Genomic DNA, 18769 nt, shown 5'->3' on the forward strand with positions numbered 1-18769 from the left:
CTGAACTGAACAGACCATATGATTACTGTGAAACTACATCCTGTCCACACTGAACTTAACAGACCATATGATTACTGTGAAACTGCATCCTGTCCTCACTGAACTGAACAGACCATATGATTACTGTGAAACTGCATCCTGTCCTCACTGAACTGAACAGACCATATGATTACTGTGAAACTACATCCTGTCCTCACTGAACTGAACAGACCATATGATTACTGTGAAACTACATCCTGTCCTCACTGAACTGAACAGACCATATCGGACATCACTAATGATGTACAGTGCATGTTAGAACCATTATTCAGTGTTCTATTCTCAGTGTTCTGTTCTCGGTGTTCTGTTCTCAGTGTTCTATTCTCAGTGTTCTGTTCTCGGTGTTCTGTTCTCAGTGTTCTATTCTCGGTGTTCTATTCTCAGTGTTCTATTCTCAGTGTTCTATTATCAGTGTTCTATTCTCAGTGTTCTGTTCTCAGTGTTCTGTTCTCAGTGTTCTATTCTCAGTGTTCTGTTCTCAGTGTTCTATTCTCAGTGTTCTATTGTCGGTGTTCTGTTCTCAGTGTTCTATTCTCAGTGTTCTATTCTCAGTGTTCTATTCTCAGTGTTCTATTATCAGTGTTCTATTCTCAGTGTTCTGTTCTCAGTGTTCTGTTCTCAGTGTTCTATTCTCAGTGTTCTATTGTCGGTGTTCTGTTCTCAGTGTTCTATTCTCAGTGTTCTATTCTCAGTGTTCTATTCTCAGTGTTCTGTTCTCAGTGTTCTGTTCTCAGTGTTCTATTCTCAGTGTTCTAACCCTTATTTGTCAAACACCTGGAGATTGATTTGTAGACAGAGTACCCTCTTTGCAGATCAGTCAGATTGACTACAGTAGTAGTGGGTAATGGTTCAAGGATAGAGATGTTTGTTTGTTTAAATCTGTATTACCCATCAGTCTCTCCTCACATCATTACCCCATCACAGCCTCTCACATCATTACCCCATCACAGTCTCTCACATCATTACCCCATCACAGTCTCTCACATCATTACCCCATCACAGCCTCTCACATCATTACCCCATCACAGTGTCTCTCCTCACATCATTACCCCATCACAGTCTCTCACATCATTAGCCCATCACAGTGTCTCTCCTCACATCATTACCCCATCACAGTCTCTCACATCATTACCCCATCACGGTGTCTCTCCTCACATCATTACCCCATCACAGTCTCTCACATCATTAGCCCATCACAGCCTCTCACATCATTACCCCATCACAGTCTCTCACATCATTACCCCATCACAGCCTCTCACATCATTACCCCATCACAGCCTCTCACATCATTACCCCATCACAGCCTCTCACATCATTACCCCATCACAGCCTCTCACATCATTACCCCATCACAGCCTCTCACATCATTACCCCATCACAGCCTCTCACATCATTACCCCATCACAGCCTCTCACATCATTAGCCCATCACAGCCTCTCACATCATTAGCCCATCACAGTCTCTCACATCATTAGCCCATCACAGTCTCTCACATCATTACCCCATCACAGCCTCTCACATCATTAGCCCATCACAGTCTCTCACATCATTACCCCATCACAGCCTCTCACATCATTAGCCCATCACAGTCTCTCACATCATTACCCCATCACAGCCTCTCACATCATTAGCTCATCACAGTCTCTCACATCATTACCCCATCACAGTCTCTCACATCATTAGCCCATCACAGTCTCTCACATCATTACCCCATCACAGTCTCTCACATCATTACCCCATCACAGTCTCTCACATCATTAGCCCATCACAGTCTCTCACATCATTACCCCATCACAGTCTCTCACATCATTAGCCCATCACAGTCTCTCACATCATTACCCCATCACAGTCTCTCACATCATTACCCCATCAGTGTCTCTCCTCACATCATTACCCCATCACAGTGTCTCTCTTCACATCATTACCCCATCACAGTGTCTCTCACATCATTACCCCATCACAGTGTCTCTCACATCATTACCCCATCACAGTGTCTCTCACATCATTAACCCATCAGTGTCTCTCCTCACATCATTACCCCATCACAGTGTCTCTCCTCACATCATTACCCCATCACAGTGTCTCTCACATCATTACCCCATCACAGTGTATCTCCTCACATCATTACCCCATCACAGTGTCTCTCACATCATTACCCCATCACAGTGTATCTCCTCACATCATTACCCCATCACAGTGTCTCTCACATCATTACCCCATCACGGTGTCTCTCCTCACATCATTACCTCATCACAGTGTCTCTTCACATCATTACCCCATCACAGTGTCTCTCTTCACATCATTACCCCATCACAGTGTCTCTCTTCACATCATTACCCCATCACAGTGTCTCTCACATCATTACCCCATCACAGTGTCTCTCACATCATTACCCCATCACAGTGTCTCTCACATCATTACCCCATCACAGTGTCTCTCCTCACATCATTACCCCATCACAGTGTCTCTCTTCACATCATTACCCCATCACAGTGTCTCTCACATCATTACCCCATCACGGTGTCTCTCCTCACATCATTACCTCATCACAGTGTCTCTTCACATCATTACCCCATCAGTGTCTCTCTTCACATCATTACCCCATCACAGTGTCTCTCACATCATTACCCCATCACAGTGTCTCTCACATCATTACCCCATCACAGTGTCTCTCACATCATTACCCCATCACAGTGTCTCTCCTCACATCATTACCCCATCACAGTGTCTCTCTTCACATCATTACCCCATCACTGTGTCTCTCCTCACATCATTACCTCATCACAGTGTCTCTTCACATCATTACCCCATCACAGTGTCTCTCTTCACATCATTACCCCATCACAGTGTCTCTCCTCACATCATTACCCCATCACAGTGTTTCTCACATCATTACCCCATCACAGTGTCTCTCACATCATTAACCCATCACAGTGTCTCTCCTCACATCATTACCCCATCAGTGTCTCTCCTCACATCATTACCCCATCACAGTGTCTCTCACATCATTACCCCATCACAGTGTCTCTCCTCACATCATTACCCCATCACAGTGTCTCTCTTCACATCATTAACCCATCACAGTGTCTCTCCTCACATCATTACCCCATCACAGTGTCTCTCCTCTCATCATTACCCCATCAGTGTCTCTCTCACATCATTAACCCATCACAGTGTCTCTCCTCACATCATTACCCCATCACAGTGTCTCTCCTCACATCATTACCCCATCAGTGTCTCTCCTCACATCATTACCCCATCACAGTGTCTCTCACATCATTACCCCATCACAGTGTCTCCTCACATCATTACCCCATCACAGTGTCTCTCTTCACATCATTACCCCATCACAGTGTCTCTCACATCATTACCCCATCACAGTGTCTCTTCACATCATTACCCCATCAGTGTCTCTCTCACATCATTACCCCATCACAGTGTCTCTCCTCACATCATTACCCCATCACAGTGTCTCTCCTCACATCATTACCCCATCACAGTGTCTCTCTGGGGACAGAGCTAGCCTATCACAGTCTCTCTGGGGACAGAGCTAGCCTATCACAGTCTCTCTGGGGACAGAGCTAGCCTATCACAGTCTCTCTGGGGACAGAGCTAGCCTATAAGGGAGGGTGTGGGAGCGGAGGACAAGTTGCTGTGTTTTATAAAAAAGGATTCTACTGGGTTTATATACACCATAATAATGAAGACTGTTTCCATATCAGGGCTACTGGGTTTATATACACCATAATAATGTAGCCATATCAGGGCTACTGGGTTTATATACACCATAATAATGAAGACTGTTTCAATATCAGGGCTACTGGGTTTATATACACCATAATAATGTAGCCATATCAGGGCTACTGGGTTTATATACACCATAATAATGAAGACTGTTTCAATATCAGGGCTACTGGGTTTATATACACCATAATAATGTAGCCATATCAGGGCTACTGGGTTTATATACACCATAATAATGTAACCATATCAGGGCTACTGGGTTTATATACACCATAATAATGTAGCCATATCAGGGCTACTGGGTTTCTCTCCTAACATCTCCTAGCTGTGACAGTATTCCCTGTATACTCCACTATTGGCCTCGTTCAACACATCCTGATTGGTCACATTCTGTTTCACTGCAAGTGAAAGAAAATGGAGAGCAGCGTTCCACTGTGGTTCACAAGGCTACTATACTATGGCCTCTCAGGTATCGTCTCTTGCCTGGGCTTACTATCCTCTCTTCTGTTTGTCTCCAGGAAAGGCAAAGATGTGCCTCCATCCTTCAAGCACTTCTTCAGCAGCGCCGTGGCCCTCAGCTGCATCAACCTTTCAGGAACCAAACTCCCTCCAGAGGCCTTGAAGTGAGCAAACTAACCATGTCTCTGTCTTTCTCTGTCTGTCTCTGTCTGTCTTTGTCTTTCTCTGTCTCTGTCTTTCTCTGTCTCTGTCTGTCTTTGTCTTTCTCTGTCTTTCTCTCATCTCTCTGTCTTTCTCTCCTCTCTGTCATCTCTCTGTCTTTCTCTTCTCTCTGTCTTTCTCTCCTCTCTCTGTCTTTCTCTCCTCTGTCTCTGTCTTTCTCTCCTCTGTCTCTGTCTTTCTCTCCTCTGTCTCTGTCTTTCTCTCCTCTGTCTCTGTCTTTCTCTCCTCTGACCCTGTCTTTCTCTCATCTCTCTCTGTCTTTCTCTCCTCTGTCTCTGTCTTTCTCTCCTCTGACCCTGTCTTTCTCTCATCTCTCTCTGTCTTTCTCTCCTCTGTCTCTGTCTTTCTCTCCTCTGACCCTGTCTTTCTCTCATCTCTCTCTGTCTTTCTCTCCTCTGTCTCTGTCTTTCTCTCCTCTGTCTCTGTCTTTCTCTCCTCTGACCCTGTCTTTCTCTCCTCTGACCCTGTCTTTCTCTCCTCTGACCCTGTCTTTCTCTCATCTCTCTCTGTCTTTCTCTCATCTCTCTCTGTCTTTCTCTCCTCTCTCTGTCTTTCTCTCCTCTCTCTGTCTTTCTCTCCTCTCTCTGTCTTTCTCTCCTCTCTCTGTCTTTCTCTCCTCTCGCTGTCTTTCTCTCCTCTGACCCTGTCTTTCTCTCCTCTCTCTGTCTTTCTCTCCTCTCGCTGTCTTTCTCTCCTCTGACCCTCTCATCTCTCTCTGTCTTTCTCTCCTCTCTCTGTCTTTCTCTCCTCTCGCTGTCTTTCTCTCCTCTGACCCTCTCATCTCTCTCTGTCTTTCTCTCCTCTCGCTGTCTTTCTCTCCTCTCGCTGTCTTTCTCTCCTCTGTCTGTCTTTCTCTCCTCTGTCTCTGTCTTTCTCTCCTCTGTCTCTGTCTTTCTCTCCTCTGACCCTGTCTTTCTCTCCTCTGACCCTGTCTTTCTCTCCTCTGACCCTGTCTTTCTCTCATCTCTCTCTGTCTTTCTCTCATCTCTCTCTGTCTTTCTCTCATCTCTCTCTGTCTTTCTCTCCTCTCTCTGTCTTTCTCTCCTCTCTGTCTTTCTCTCCTCTCGCTGTCTTTCTCTCCTCTGACCCTGTCTTTCTCTCCTCTCTCTGTCTTTCTCTCCTCTCGCTGTCTTTCTCTCCTCTGACCCTCTCATCTCTCTCTGTCTTTCTCTCCTCTCTCTGTCTTTCTCTCCTCTCGCTGTCTTTCTCTCCTCTGACCCTCTCATCTCTCTCTGTCTTTCTCTCCTCTCTCTGTCTTTCTCTCCTCTCGCTGTCTTTCTCTCCTCTCGCTGTCTTTCTCTCCTCTGTCTGTCTTTCTCTCCTCTCACTGTCTTTCTCTCCTCTCTCTGTCTTTCTCTCCTCTCTCTGTCTTTCTCTCCTCTCTCTGTCTTTCTCTCCTCCCTCTGTCTCAATCTCTCAGTTCTTCTCCCCTCCCCCCTCTGTCTCAATCTCTTCTGTCCCTCCTTCTCACTTTCCCTCTCTCTCTCTCATCTCCTTCTTTCTCTCTCTGTGTCTCTTCTCTCTCTTACGCTCCCCTCCAATATATATATTTTTCCTAATAGGAAATAGAGAACACCTTCCTAATATTGAGTTGCACCCCCTTTTGCCCTCAGAACAGCCTCAGTTCGTCAGTCATGGACTACAAGGTGTCAAAAGCGTTCCACAGGGATGCTGGCCCATTTAGACTCTAATGCTTCCCACAGTCGTGTCAAGTTGGCCGGGATGTCCTTTGGGTGGTGGACTATTCTCGATACACACGGGAAACTGTTGAGCGTGTAAAACCCAGCAGTTCTTGACGCGTCTGGCACCTATGACCACTCCCTGTTCAAAGGCACTTTAAGCTTTTGTCTTGCCCATTCACCCTCTGAATACATAAACAATGTCACCCCCCCCCCCCCCCCCCCCCCCCCAGGGCACCAGGCTTCCCTGCATCAAGCACTCCTGTCATCCATTACACACTCCTACCATCCATTACGCACTCCTATCATCCATTACGCACTCCTATCATCCATTACGCACTCCTATCATCCATTACGCACTCCTATCATCCATTACGCACTCCTATCATCCATTACGCACTCCTATCATCCATTACGCACACCTGCCTTCCCTCGTCACGCCCATCAGCGGTATTGGACTCACCTGGTCTCACTCATCACCTGTTATTACCTCCCCTATATTTATCAGTTCCCCTCAGCTCTGTTCCCCACTTCTGCTTTGATTGGCTTTTGTTTGTGTTTCCTGTTTGCTGACGCTGTTCCTGTCTCGTTCCATGTCCGTTATTTATTAAATGTTTTAGTCCCCGTACCTGCTTCGTCTCTCCAGCGTCATCCCATGTGACAAACAATCCATGTCTCAATTATCTCAACTCTTATAAAACCTTCTCTGACCTGTCTCATCCCCTTCGTTTACTCTGACTGAAGTGGATTTAACACGTGACTTTCACCTGGATTCACCTGGTCAGTCTATGTCAGGGAAAGAGCAGGTGTTCCTAATGTTTTGTACACTCAGTGTATATCTCACTCTCTCAGCATCCCATAAACTAGACTGGATTCTTCATCCCATAAACTAGACGGGATTCTTCATCCCATAAACTAGACTGGATTCTTCATCTCATAAACTAGACTGGATTCTTCATCTCATAAACTAGACTGGATTCTTCATCTCATAAACTAGACTGGATTCTTCATCCCATAAACTAGACTGGATTCTTCATCCCATAAACTAGACTGGATTCGTCATCCCATAAACTAGACTGGATTCTTCATCCCATAAACTAGACTGGATTCTTCATCCCATAAACTAGACTGGATTCTTCATCCCATAAACTAGACTGGATTCTTCATCCCATAAACTAGACGGGATTCTTCATCCCATAAACTAGACTGGATTCTTCATCCCATAAACTAGACTGGATTCTTCATCCCATAAACTAGACTGGATTCTTCATCCCATAAACTAGACCGGATTCTTCATCCCATAAACTAGACTGGATTCGTCATCCCATAAACTAGACTGGATTCTTCATCCCATAAACTAGACTGGATTCGTCATCCCATAAACTAGACTGGATTCTTCATCCCATAAACTAGACGGGATTCTTCATCCCATAAACTAGACTGGATTCTTCATCCTGTAAGATAGTATTCTTCATTGTTAGTCTCTATTATAAACCTAACCAATAGTGAGTCTGCCTGAAATGTATTAAACAATATTGTTGTCTTCCTTGCAGAGCTCTTCTGCTCGGTCTGGCCAGTAACCCCAACATCAAGGAAGTGTCGTTAGACCTCAGCTGCTGTGAGGTAAGAACACAGAGAGGCTACAGGAAGTGTCGTTAGACCTCAGCTGCTGTGAGGTAAGAACACAGAGAGGCTACAGGAAGTGTCGTTAGACCTCAGCTGCTGTGAGGTAAGAACACAGAGAGGCTACAGGAAGTGTTGTTAGACCTCAGCTGCTGTGAGGTAAGAACACAGAGAGGCTACAGGAAGTGTCGTTAGACCTCAGCTGCTGTGAGGTAAGAACACAGAGAGACTAGAGGAAGTGTCGTTAGACCTCAGCTGCTGTGAGGTAAGAACACAGAGAGGCTAGAGGAAGTGTCGTTAGACCTCAGCTGTTGTGAGGTGAGAACACAGAGAGGCTACAGGAAGTGTCGTTAGACCTCAGCTGCTGTGAGGTAAGAACACAGAGAGGCTACAGGAAGTGTCGTTAGACCTCAGCTGCTGTGAGGTAAGAACACAGAGAGGCTACAGGAAGTGTCGTTAGACCTCAGCTGCTGTGAGGTAAGAACACAGAGAGGCTACAGGAAGTGTCGTTAGACCTCAGCTGCTGTGAGGTAAGAACACAGAGAGGCTACAGGAAGTGTCGTTAGACCTCAGCTGCTGTGAGGTAAGAACAGAGAGAGAGAATTACCTCCACCTTCTCACAGATCTGTAAAATTACTCTGTTTTGTCAAAGAATGAAGATGATTGTTTTTAGGCCCTTTAGCAAGACATATAAACACAATGTATTTAGCTTTCCAGTTGTGGAATGAAAGACAACTTTATTAGTCAGCGTGAGATAACGACAGAGGAAAAGTGTTTAAGTTGTTTTATCAATGTACTATATGTCAATGACCTCTTCACTATAGTACTATATGTCAATGACCTCTTCACTATAGTCCTATACATCAATGACCTCTTCACTATAGTCCTATATGTCAATGACCTCTTCACTATAGTACTATACATCAATGACCTCTTCACCGTAGTACTATATGTCAATGACCTCTTCACTATAGTACTATATGTCAATGACCTCTTCACTATAGTCCTATATGTCAATGACCGCTTCACTATAGTACTATACATCAATGACCTCTTCACTATAGTCCTATATGTCAATGACCGCTTCACTATAGTCCTATATGTCAATGACCTCTTCACTATAGTCCTATATGTCAATGACCTCTTCACTATAGTACTATATGTTAATGACCTCTTCACTATAGTACTATATGTCAATGACCTCTTCACTATAGTACTATATGTCAATGACCTCTTCACTATAGTACTATATGTCGATGACCTCTTCATGTCCTAATATGTAACATTAAAAACATTAGCAGATCTGCTAAAGCAAGAATCCACCTCTTGTTCTGGTCCGGATATGTGACATTTAGCTGAATGTTCTGGTCTAGATATGTGACATTTATCTGAATGTTCTGGTCTGGATATGTGACATTTAGCTGAATGTTCTGGTCCAGATATGTGCCATTTATCTGAATGTTCTGGTCCAGATATGTGACATTTATCTGAATGTTCTGGTCCAGATATGTGACATTTAGCTGAACGTTCTTCGTCAGTTTAAGAATTCTAAAATGTGCACTAGCTTTGGCCTCTCTGATGTGTGTTGTTCTCTCTAATAGCTAGCTACTGGTCCCTGTATATCTCTGATGTGTGTTGTTGTTCTCTCTAATAGCTAGCTACTGGTCCCTGTATATCTCTGATGTGTGTTGTTGTTGTTCTCTCTAATAGCTAGCTACTGGTCCCTGTATATCTCTGATGTGTTGTTGTTCTCTCTAATAGCTAGCTACTGGTCCCTGTATGTCTCTGATGTGTGTTGTTCTCTCTAATAGCTAGCTACCGGTCCCTGTATGTCTCTGATGTGTGTTGTTGTTCTCTCTAATAGCTAGCTACTGGTCCCTGTATATCTCTGATGTGTGTTGTTGTTCTCTCTAATAGCTAGCTACTGGTCCCTGTATATCTCTGATGTGTGTTGTTCTCTCTAATAGCTAGCTACTGGTCCCTGTATATCTCTGATGTGTGTTGTTGTTTTCTCTAATAGCTAGCTACTGGTCCCTGTATATCTCTGATGTGTGTTGTTGTTGTTCTCTCTAATAGCTAGCTACTGGTCCCTGTATATCTCTGATGTGTTGTTGTTCTCTCTAATAGCTAGCTACTGGTCCCTGTATATCTCTGATGTGTTGTTGTTCTCTCTAATAGCTAGCTACTGGTCCCTGTATATCTCTGATGTGTGTTGTTGTTCTCTCTAATAGCTAGCTACTGGTCCCTGTATATCTCTGATGTGTGTTGTTCTCTCTAATAGCTAGCTACTGGTCCCTGTATATCTCTGATGTGTGTTGTTGTTGTTCTCTCTAATAGCTAGCTACTGGTCCCTGTATATCTCTGATGTGTGTTGTTGTTGTTCTCTCTAATAGCTAGCTACTGGTCCCTGTATATCTCTGATGTGTGTTGTTGTTGTTCTCTCTAATAGCTAGCTACTGGTCCCTGTATATCTCTGATGTGTGTTGTTGTTGTTCCCTCTAATAGCTAGCTACTGGTCCCTGTATATCTCTGATGTGTTGTTGTTTTCTCTAATAGCTAGCTACTGGTCCCTGTATATCTCTGATGTGTGTTGTTCCCTCTAATAGCTAGCTACTGGTCCCTGTATGTCTCTGATGTGTGTTGTTCTCTCTAATAGCTAGCTACCGGTCCCTGTATGTCTCTGATGTGTGTTGCTGTTCTCTCTAATAGCTAGCTACTGGTCCCTGTATATCTCTGATGTGTTGTTGTTCTCTCTAATAGCTAGCTACTGGTCCCTGTATGTCTCTGATGTGTGTTGTTCTCTCTAATAGCTAGCTACCGGTCCCTGTATGTCTCTGATGTGTGTTGTTGTTCTCTCTAATAGCTAGCTACTGGTCCCTGTATATCGCTGATGTGTGTTGTTCTCTCTAATAGCTAGCTACTGGTCCCTGTATATCTCTGATGTGTGTTGTTCTCTCTAATAGCTAGCTACTGGTCCCTGTATGTCTCTGATGTGTGTTGTTGTTCTCTCTAATAGCTAGCTACTGATCCCTGTATATCTCTGATGTGTGTTGTTCTCTCTCTGATGTGTGTTGTTGTTGTTCTCTCTAATAGCTAGCTACTGGTCCCTGTATATCTCTGATGTGTGTTGTTGTTGTTCTCTCTAATAGCTAGCTACTGGTCCCTGTATATCTCTGATGTGTTGTTGTTCTCTCTAATAGCTAGCTACTGGTCCCTGTATGTCTCTGATGTGTGTTGTTCTCTCTAATAGCTAGCTACCGGTCCCTGTATGTCTCTGATGTGTGTTGTTGTTCTCTCTAATAGCTAGCTACTGGTCCCTGTATATCTCTGATGTGTGTTGTTGTTCTCTCTAATAGCTAGCTACTGGTCCCTGTATATCTCTGATGTGTGTTGTTCTCTCTAATAGCTAGCTACTGGTCCCTGTATATCTCTGATGTGTGTTGTTGTTTTCTCTAATAGCTAGCTACTGGTCCCTGTATATCTCTGATGTGTGTTGTTGTTGTTCTCTCTAATAGCTAGCTACTGGTCCCTGTATATCTCTGATGTGTTGTTGTTCTCTCTAATAGCTAGCTACTGGTCCCTGTATATCTCTGATGTGTTGTTGTTCTCTCTAATAGCTAGCTACTGGTCCCTGTATATCTCTGATGTGTGTTGTTGTTCTCTCTAATAGCTAGCTACTGGTCCCTGTATATCTCTGATGTGTGTTGTTCTCTCTAATAGCTAGCTACTGGTCCCTGTATATCTCTGATGTGTGTTGTTGTTGTTCTCTCTAATAGCTAGCTACTGGTCCCTGTATATCTCTGATGTGTGTTGTTGTTGTTCTCTCTAATAGCTAGCTACTGGTCCCTGTATATCTCTGATGTGTGTTGTTGTTGTTCCCTCTAATAGCTAGCTACTGGTCCCTGTATATCTCTGATGTGTTGTTGTTTTCTCTAATAGCTAGCTACTGGTCCCTGTATATCTCTGATGTGTGTTGTTCCCTCTAATAGCTAGCTACTGGTCCCTGTATGTCTCTGATGTGTGTTGTTCTCTCTAATAGCTAGCTACCGGTCCCTGTATGTCTCTGATGTGTGTTGCTGTTCTCTCTAATAGCTAGCTACTGGTCCCTGTATATCTCTGATGTGTGTTGTTGTTCTCTCTAATAGCTAGCTACTGGTCCCTGTATATCTCTGATGTGTGTTGTTGTTGTTCTCTCTAATAGCTAGCTACTGGTCCCTGTATATCTCTGATGTGTTGTTGTTCTCTCTAATAGCTAGCTACTGGTCCCTGTATGTCTCTGATGTGTGTTGTTCTCTCTAATAGCTAGCTACCGGTCCCTGTATGTCTCTGATGTGTGTTGTTGTTCTCTCTAATAGCTAGCTACTGGTCCCTGTATATCTCTGATGTGTGTTGTTGTTCTCTCTAATAGCTAGCTACTGGTCCCTGTATATCTCTGATGTGTGTTGTTCTCTCTAATAGCTAGCTACTGGTCCCTGTATATCTCTGATGTGTGTTGTTGTTTTCTCTAATAGCTAGCTACTGGTCCCTGTATATCTCTGATGTGTGTTGTTGTTGTTCTCTCTAATAGCTAGCTACTGGTCCCTGTATATCTCTGATGTGTTGTTGTTCTCTCTAATAGCTAGCTACTGGTCCCTGTATATCTCTGATGTGTTGTTGTTCTCTCTAATAGCTAGCTACTGGTCCCTGTATATCTCTGATGTGTGTTGTTGTTCTCTCTAATAGCTAGCTACTGGTCCCTGTATATCTCTGATGTGTGTTGTTCTCTCTAATAGCTAGCTACTGGTCCCTGTATATCTCTGATGTGTGTTGTTGTTGTTCTCTCTAATAGCTAGCTACTGGTCCCTGTATATCTCTGATGTGTGTTGTTGTTGTTCTCTCTAATAGCTAGCTACTGGTCCCCGTATATCTCTGATGTGTGTTGTTGTTGTTCCCTCTAATAGCTAGCTACTGGTCCCTGTATATCTCTGATGTGTTGTTGTTTTCTCTAATAGCTAGCTACTGGTCCCTGTATATCTCTGATGTGTGTTGTTCCCTCTAATAGCTAGCTACTGGTCCCTGTATGTCTCTGATGTGTGTTGTTCTCTCTAATAGCTAGCTACCGGTCCCTGTATGTCTCTGATGTGTGTTGCTGTTCTCTCTAATAGCTAGCTACTGGTCCCTGTATATCTCTGATGTGTTGTTGTTCTCTCTAATAGCTAGCTACTGGTCCCTGTATGTCTCTGATGTGTGTTGTTCTCTCTAATAGCTAGCTACCGGTCCCTGTATGTCTCTGATGTGTGTTGTTGTTCTCTCTAATAGCTAGCTACTGGTCCCTGTATATCGCTGATGTGTGTTGTTCTCTCTAATAGCTAGCTACTGGTCCCTGTATATCTCTGATGTGTGTTGTTCTCTCTAATAGCTAGCTACTGGTCCCTGTATGTCTCTGATGTGTGTTGTTGTTCTCTCTAATAGCTAGCTACTGATCCCTGTATATCTCTGATGTGTGTTGTTCTCTCTAATAGCTAGCTACTGGTCCCTGTATATCTCTGATGTGTTGTTGTTCTCTCTAATAGCTAGCTACTGGTCCCTGTAGATCTCTGATGTGTGTTGTTGTTCTCTCTAATAGCTAGCTACTGGTCCCTGTATATCTCTGATGTGTGTTGTTCTCTCTAATAGCTAGCTACTGGTCCCTGTATGTCTCTGATGTGTTGTTGTTCTCTCCCCCTATTGCTGCTCTAAGCTTGGTCACTGTGTAAGTATTACCCTGACTAACTACTGATAACCCCTGGCAATAATTCCAGCTAGGGTAGCTGCTGTTCTGTATCTACATCTATTGTTATCCCAGCCCTAGGGAAGCTGCTGTTCTCTATCTACATCTATTGTTATCCCAGCCCTAGGGTAGCTGCTGTTCTGTATCTACATCTATTGTTATCCCAGCCCTAGGGAAGCTGCTGTTCTCTATCTATATCTATTGTTATCCCAGCCCTAGGGACGCTGCTGTTCTCTATCTACATCTATTGTTATCCCAGCCCTAGGGACGCTGCTGTTCTGTATCTACATCTATTGTTATCCCAGCCCTATGGAAGCTGCTGTTCTGTATCTACATCTATTGTTATCCCAGCCCTATGGAAGCTGCTGTTCTGTATCTACATCTATTGTTATCCCAGCCCTAGGGAGGCTGCTGTTTTGTTTCTCATATCTCATCTTGTCTCTCTATTGACAGCTCAGGTCTGGGGGGTCACAGATCCTGGAGGGATGCATCGCTGAGCTCCCCAACATCTCCAGTCTGGATATCTCTGACAACGGTAAGACTATATCTAGCTTCTCTATATCTCTAATGCAAAGACAACATCTCCAGTCTGGACATCTCTGACAACGGTAAGACTATATCTAGCTTATCTATATCTATAATGTTAAGACAACATCTCTAGTATGGATATCTCTGACAACGGTAAGACTATATCTAGCTTCTCTATATCTATAATGCAAAGACAACAGTAAAACAAGACAAGGGAATGCGGTTTATCCAATATAAAGCAGGGGTGTCCAAAGGGTTGTGTGGGTGGCTGGGTATATAGGGTTGTGTGGGTGGCTGGCTGTAGTTGTGTGGGTGGCTGGGTATAAAGGGTTGTGTGGGTGGCTGGGTATATAGGGTTGTGTGGGTGGCTGGGTATATAGGGTTGTGTGGGTGGCTGGGTATATAGGGTTGTGTGGGTGGCTGGCTGTAGTTGTGTGGGTGGCTGGGTATAAAGGGTTGTGTGGGTGGCTGGGTATATAGGGTTGTGTGGGTGGCTGGGTATATAGGGTTGTGTGGGTGGCTGGGTATATAGGGTTGTGTGGGTGGCTGGCTGTAGTTGTGTGGGTGGCTGGGTATAAAGGGTTGTGTGGGTGGCTGGGTATAAAGGGTTGTGTGGGTGGCTGGGTATAAAGGGTTTTGTGGGTGGCTGGGTGTATAGGGTTGTGTGGGTGGCTGGGTATAAAGGGTTTTGTGGGTGGCTGGGTGTATAGGGTTGTGTGGGTGGCTGGCTGTAAAGGGTTGTGTGGGTGGCTGGGTGTAGTTGTGTGGGTGGCTGGGTATAAAGGGTTGTGTGGGTGGCTGGGTATATAGGGTTGTGTGGGTGGCTGGGTATAAAGGGTTGTGTGGGTGGCTGGGTGTAGTTGTGTGACTGGCTGGCTGTAGGATTTTCCTCCAGCCCAACCAACCCAGTAGTGCAGCTGACTCGACTAATATAATGATTTATTTAAAGACTGTGATTAGCTGATTGGTTGAATCGGGTGTGTTACTGCTTTGGCTCCCAGAATGCCTTTTTAGATGATAGGTTTGTGTTTCCTCCAGGTCTGGACTCTGACCTGTCCACTCTGCTGGTGTGGCTGGCCAAGAACCGATCCATCCGACACCTCTCTCTGGGGAAGAACTTCAACAACATCAAGTCCAAGTACGATGGGGGGGCTGGGTCAGCACTGGGGGAGGGCTGGGTCAGCACTGGGGGGGGGCTGGGTCAGCACTGGGGGAGGGCTGGGTCAGCACTGGGGGAGGGCTGGGTCAGCACTGGGGGAGGGCTGGGTCAGCACTGGGGGAGGGCTGGGTCAGCACTGGGGGAGGGCTGGGTCAGGACTGGGGGAGGGCTGGGTCAGCACTGGGGGAGGGCTGGGTCAGCACTGGGGGAGGGCTGGGTCAGCACTGGGGGAGGGCAGGGTCAGCACTGGGGGAGGGCTGGGTCAGCACTGGGGGAGGGCTGGGTCAGCACTGGGGGAGGGCTGGGTCAGCACTGGGGGAGGGCTGGGTCAGCACTGGGGGAGGGCTGGGTCAGCACTGGGGGAGGGCTGGGTCAGGACCAACATCCTTACTGGCATTCACACAACACATCCCTTAACATACACACAACACATCCCTTAACATACACACAACACATCCCTTATCAAGCACACAACACATCCCTTATCAAACACACAACACATCCCTTAACAAACACACAACACATCCCTTATCAAGCACACAACACATCCCTTAACAAACACACAACACATCCCTTATCAAACACACAACACATCCCTTATCAAACACACAACACATCCCTTATCAAACACACAACACATCCCTTATCAAACACACAACACATCCCTTAACAAACACACAACACATCCCTTATCAAACACACAACACATCCCTTATCAAACACACAACACATCCCTTATCAAACACACAACACATCCCTTATCAAACACACAACACATCCCTTATCAAACACACAACACATCCCTTATCAAACACACAACACATCCCTTATCAAACACACAACACATCCCTTATCAAACACACAACACATCCCTTATCAAACACACAACACATCCCTTAACAAACACACAACACATCCCTTAACATACACACAACACATCCCTTATCAAACACACAACACATCCCTTATCAAACACACAACACATCCCTTAACAAACACACAACACATCCCTTATCAAACACACAACACATCCCTTAACATACACACAACACATCCCTTATCAAACACACAACACATCCCTTAACAAACACACAACACATCCCTTAACAAACACACAACACATCCCTTATCAAACACACAACACATCCCTTAACATACACACAACACATCCCTTAACAAACACACAACACATCCCTTATCAAACACACAACACATCCCTTAACATACACACAACACATCCCTTAACAAACACACAACACATCCCTTATCAAACACACAACACATCCCTTAACAAACACACAACACATCCCTTATCAAACACACGACACATCCCTTAACACACAACACATCCCTTATCAAACACACAACACATCCCTTATCAAACACACAACACATCCCTTAACACACAACACATCCCTTAACAAACACACAACACATCCCTAATCAAGCACACAACACATCCCTTACCAAACACACAACACATCCCTTATCAAACACACAACACATCCCTTAACAAACACACAACACATCCCTTAACAAACACACAACACATCCCTTACCAAACACACATACGGTTACACACCTTTGTATCTCCATATTGTCATTGTTTTTAGTCTTTATAAACCTCCTTACCGGTTCTCTTTGTTTCTCAGGAATCTGGCCCCTGTCCTGGACAATCTGGTCCATATGATTCAGGAAGAGGAGTCGGTGAGTTTTACATCAGTATGAGTTGAATGTCGTGATCAGAGAAACCCTGAGTGTCTTTCCTAGTCAACCCAGGTGGTTTCGTAACACTTAATTCACCTGCCAGGCTACACAGCAGCAAGTATTACTGTCTGAAACGGATGTGTTGTTGCTGCTGTCTTGGTCCAGGTGTCTCTTGAAAAATACGGTTTTATCTCAACGAGACCCACATGGTTAATTTTTATCTAAATTTCAAATCATTTCTGGGCCATTTTTTTTTTACCTTCTTGTGCTTGTTTTCAATTAAAATGGTCAACAAGAAGCAAAAATAGCTTCTTAGCAAAGAGCAATTTCTCAGTAAACTGAAAGCTAGCTGTTATTTTTATTTAACCAGGCAAGTCAGTTAAGAACAAATTCTTATTTTCAAGGCCTGTTCAGGGGCAGAACGACAGATTTTGTACCTTGTCAGGTCAGGGATTTGAACTTGCAACCTTCCGGTTACTAGTCCAACGCTCTAACCACTAGGCTACCCTGCCCTTCCCTCTCTTATTGGCAAAGAGGTTTGGAACGCTCTTTCTTATTGGTCTATTAACTGGTGATGTCATCAGGCAGGCCAAAACTCCATCCCACCATAACAGACAGTCTGTTCAAACAGCTCTTACACTAAACATGGCTTTATCATCATTTTCACAATTTCACAGTATTATTCCAATATCATAGTGTGGAAATATATATAAAACACAGGAAAATCACATTTTTGACTGCACTGGTCCTTTAAATAAAGGTTTAATAAATAAATTACAGCATGTTTCATCTCTGGATCATTTCTGTTCATATTACAGTAAATCCCTTCCTCTGGGTGTTATCCCTGTCAACCCTCCCTCAGCCTGGGCTGCTCTGACTACAGGGGATGGGTGTTATCCCTGTCAACCCTCCCTCAGCCTGGGCTGCTCTGACTACAGGGGATGGGTATTATCCCTGTCAATCCTCCCTCAGCCTGGGCTGCTCTGACTACAGGGGATGGGTATTATCCCTGTCAACCCTCCCTCAGCCTGGGCTGCTCTGACTACAGGGGATGGGTATTATCCCTGTCAACCCTCCCTCAGCCTGGGCTGCTCTGACTACAGGGGATGGGTATTATCCCTGTCAACCCTCCCTCAGCCTGGGCTGCTCTGACTACAGGGGATGGGTATTATCCCTGTCAACCCTCCCTCAGCCTGGGCTGCTCTGACTACAGGGGATGGGTATTATCCCTGTCAATCCTCCCTCAGCCTGGGCTGCTCTGACTACAGGGGATGGGTATTATCCCTGTCAACCCTCCCTCAGCCTGGGCTGCTCTGACTACAGGGGATGGGTATTACCCCTGTCAACCCTCCCTCAGCCTGGGCTGCTCTGACTACAGGGGATGGGTATTATCCCTGTCAACCCTCCCTCAGCCTGGGCTGCTCTGACTACAGGGGATGGGTATTATCCCTGTCAACCCTCCCTCAGCCTGGGCTGCTCTGACTACAGGGGATGGGTATTATCCCTGTCAACCCTCCCTCAGCCTGGGCTGCTCTGACTACAGGGGATGGGTATTATCCCTGTCAACCCTCCCTCAGCCTGGGCTGCTCTGACTACAGGGGATGGGTATTATCCCTGTCAACCCTCCCTCAGCCTGGGCTGCTCTGACTACAGGGGATGGGTATTATCCCTGTCAACCCTCCCTCAGCCTGGGCTGCTCTGACTACAGGGGATGGGTATTATCCCTGTCAACCCTCCCTCAGCCTGGGCTGCTCTGACTACAGGGGATGGTGTTATCCCTGTCAACCCTCCCTCAGCCTGGGCTGCTCTGACTACAGGGGATGGGTATTATCCCTGTCAACCCTCCCTCAGCCTGGGCTG

General features: G+C 45.2%; 1 protein-coding gene across 1 annotated transcript in view; it reads left to right on the forward strand.

Annotated features, from left to right (window-relative positions):
* Window positions 1-18769, forward strand: part of LOC109886863 (F-actin-uncapping protein LRRC16A) — a 67034-nt gene that overhangs the window by 16483 nt on the left and 31782 nt on the right. Inside the window, exons 3-7 of the mRNA XM_031817608.1 lie at window positions 4302-4406; window positions 7697-7766; window positions 13969-14050; window positions 15082-15181; window positions 16855-16909. Coding sequence (XP_031673468.1) covers window positions 4302-4406; window positions 7697-7766; window positions 13969-14050; window positions 15082-15181; window positions 16855-16909 — 412 coding nt within the window. The remainder of the gene's footprint in view (window positions 1-4301; window positions 4407-7696; window positions 7767-13968; window positions 14051-15081; window positions 15182-16854; window positions 16910-18769) is intronic.

This window comes from Oncorhynchus kisutch, unplaced genomic scaffold (genome assembly GCF_002021735.2).
Source record: "Oncorhynchus kisutch isolate 150728-3 unplaced genomic scaffold, Okis_V2 scaffold1096, whole genome shotgun sequence".
Lineage (NCBI taxonomy): Eukaryota > Metazoa > Chordata > Actinopteri > Salmoniformes > Salmonidae > Oncorhynchus > Oncorhynchus kisutch.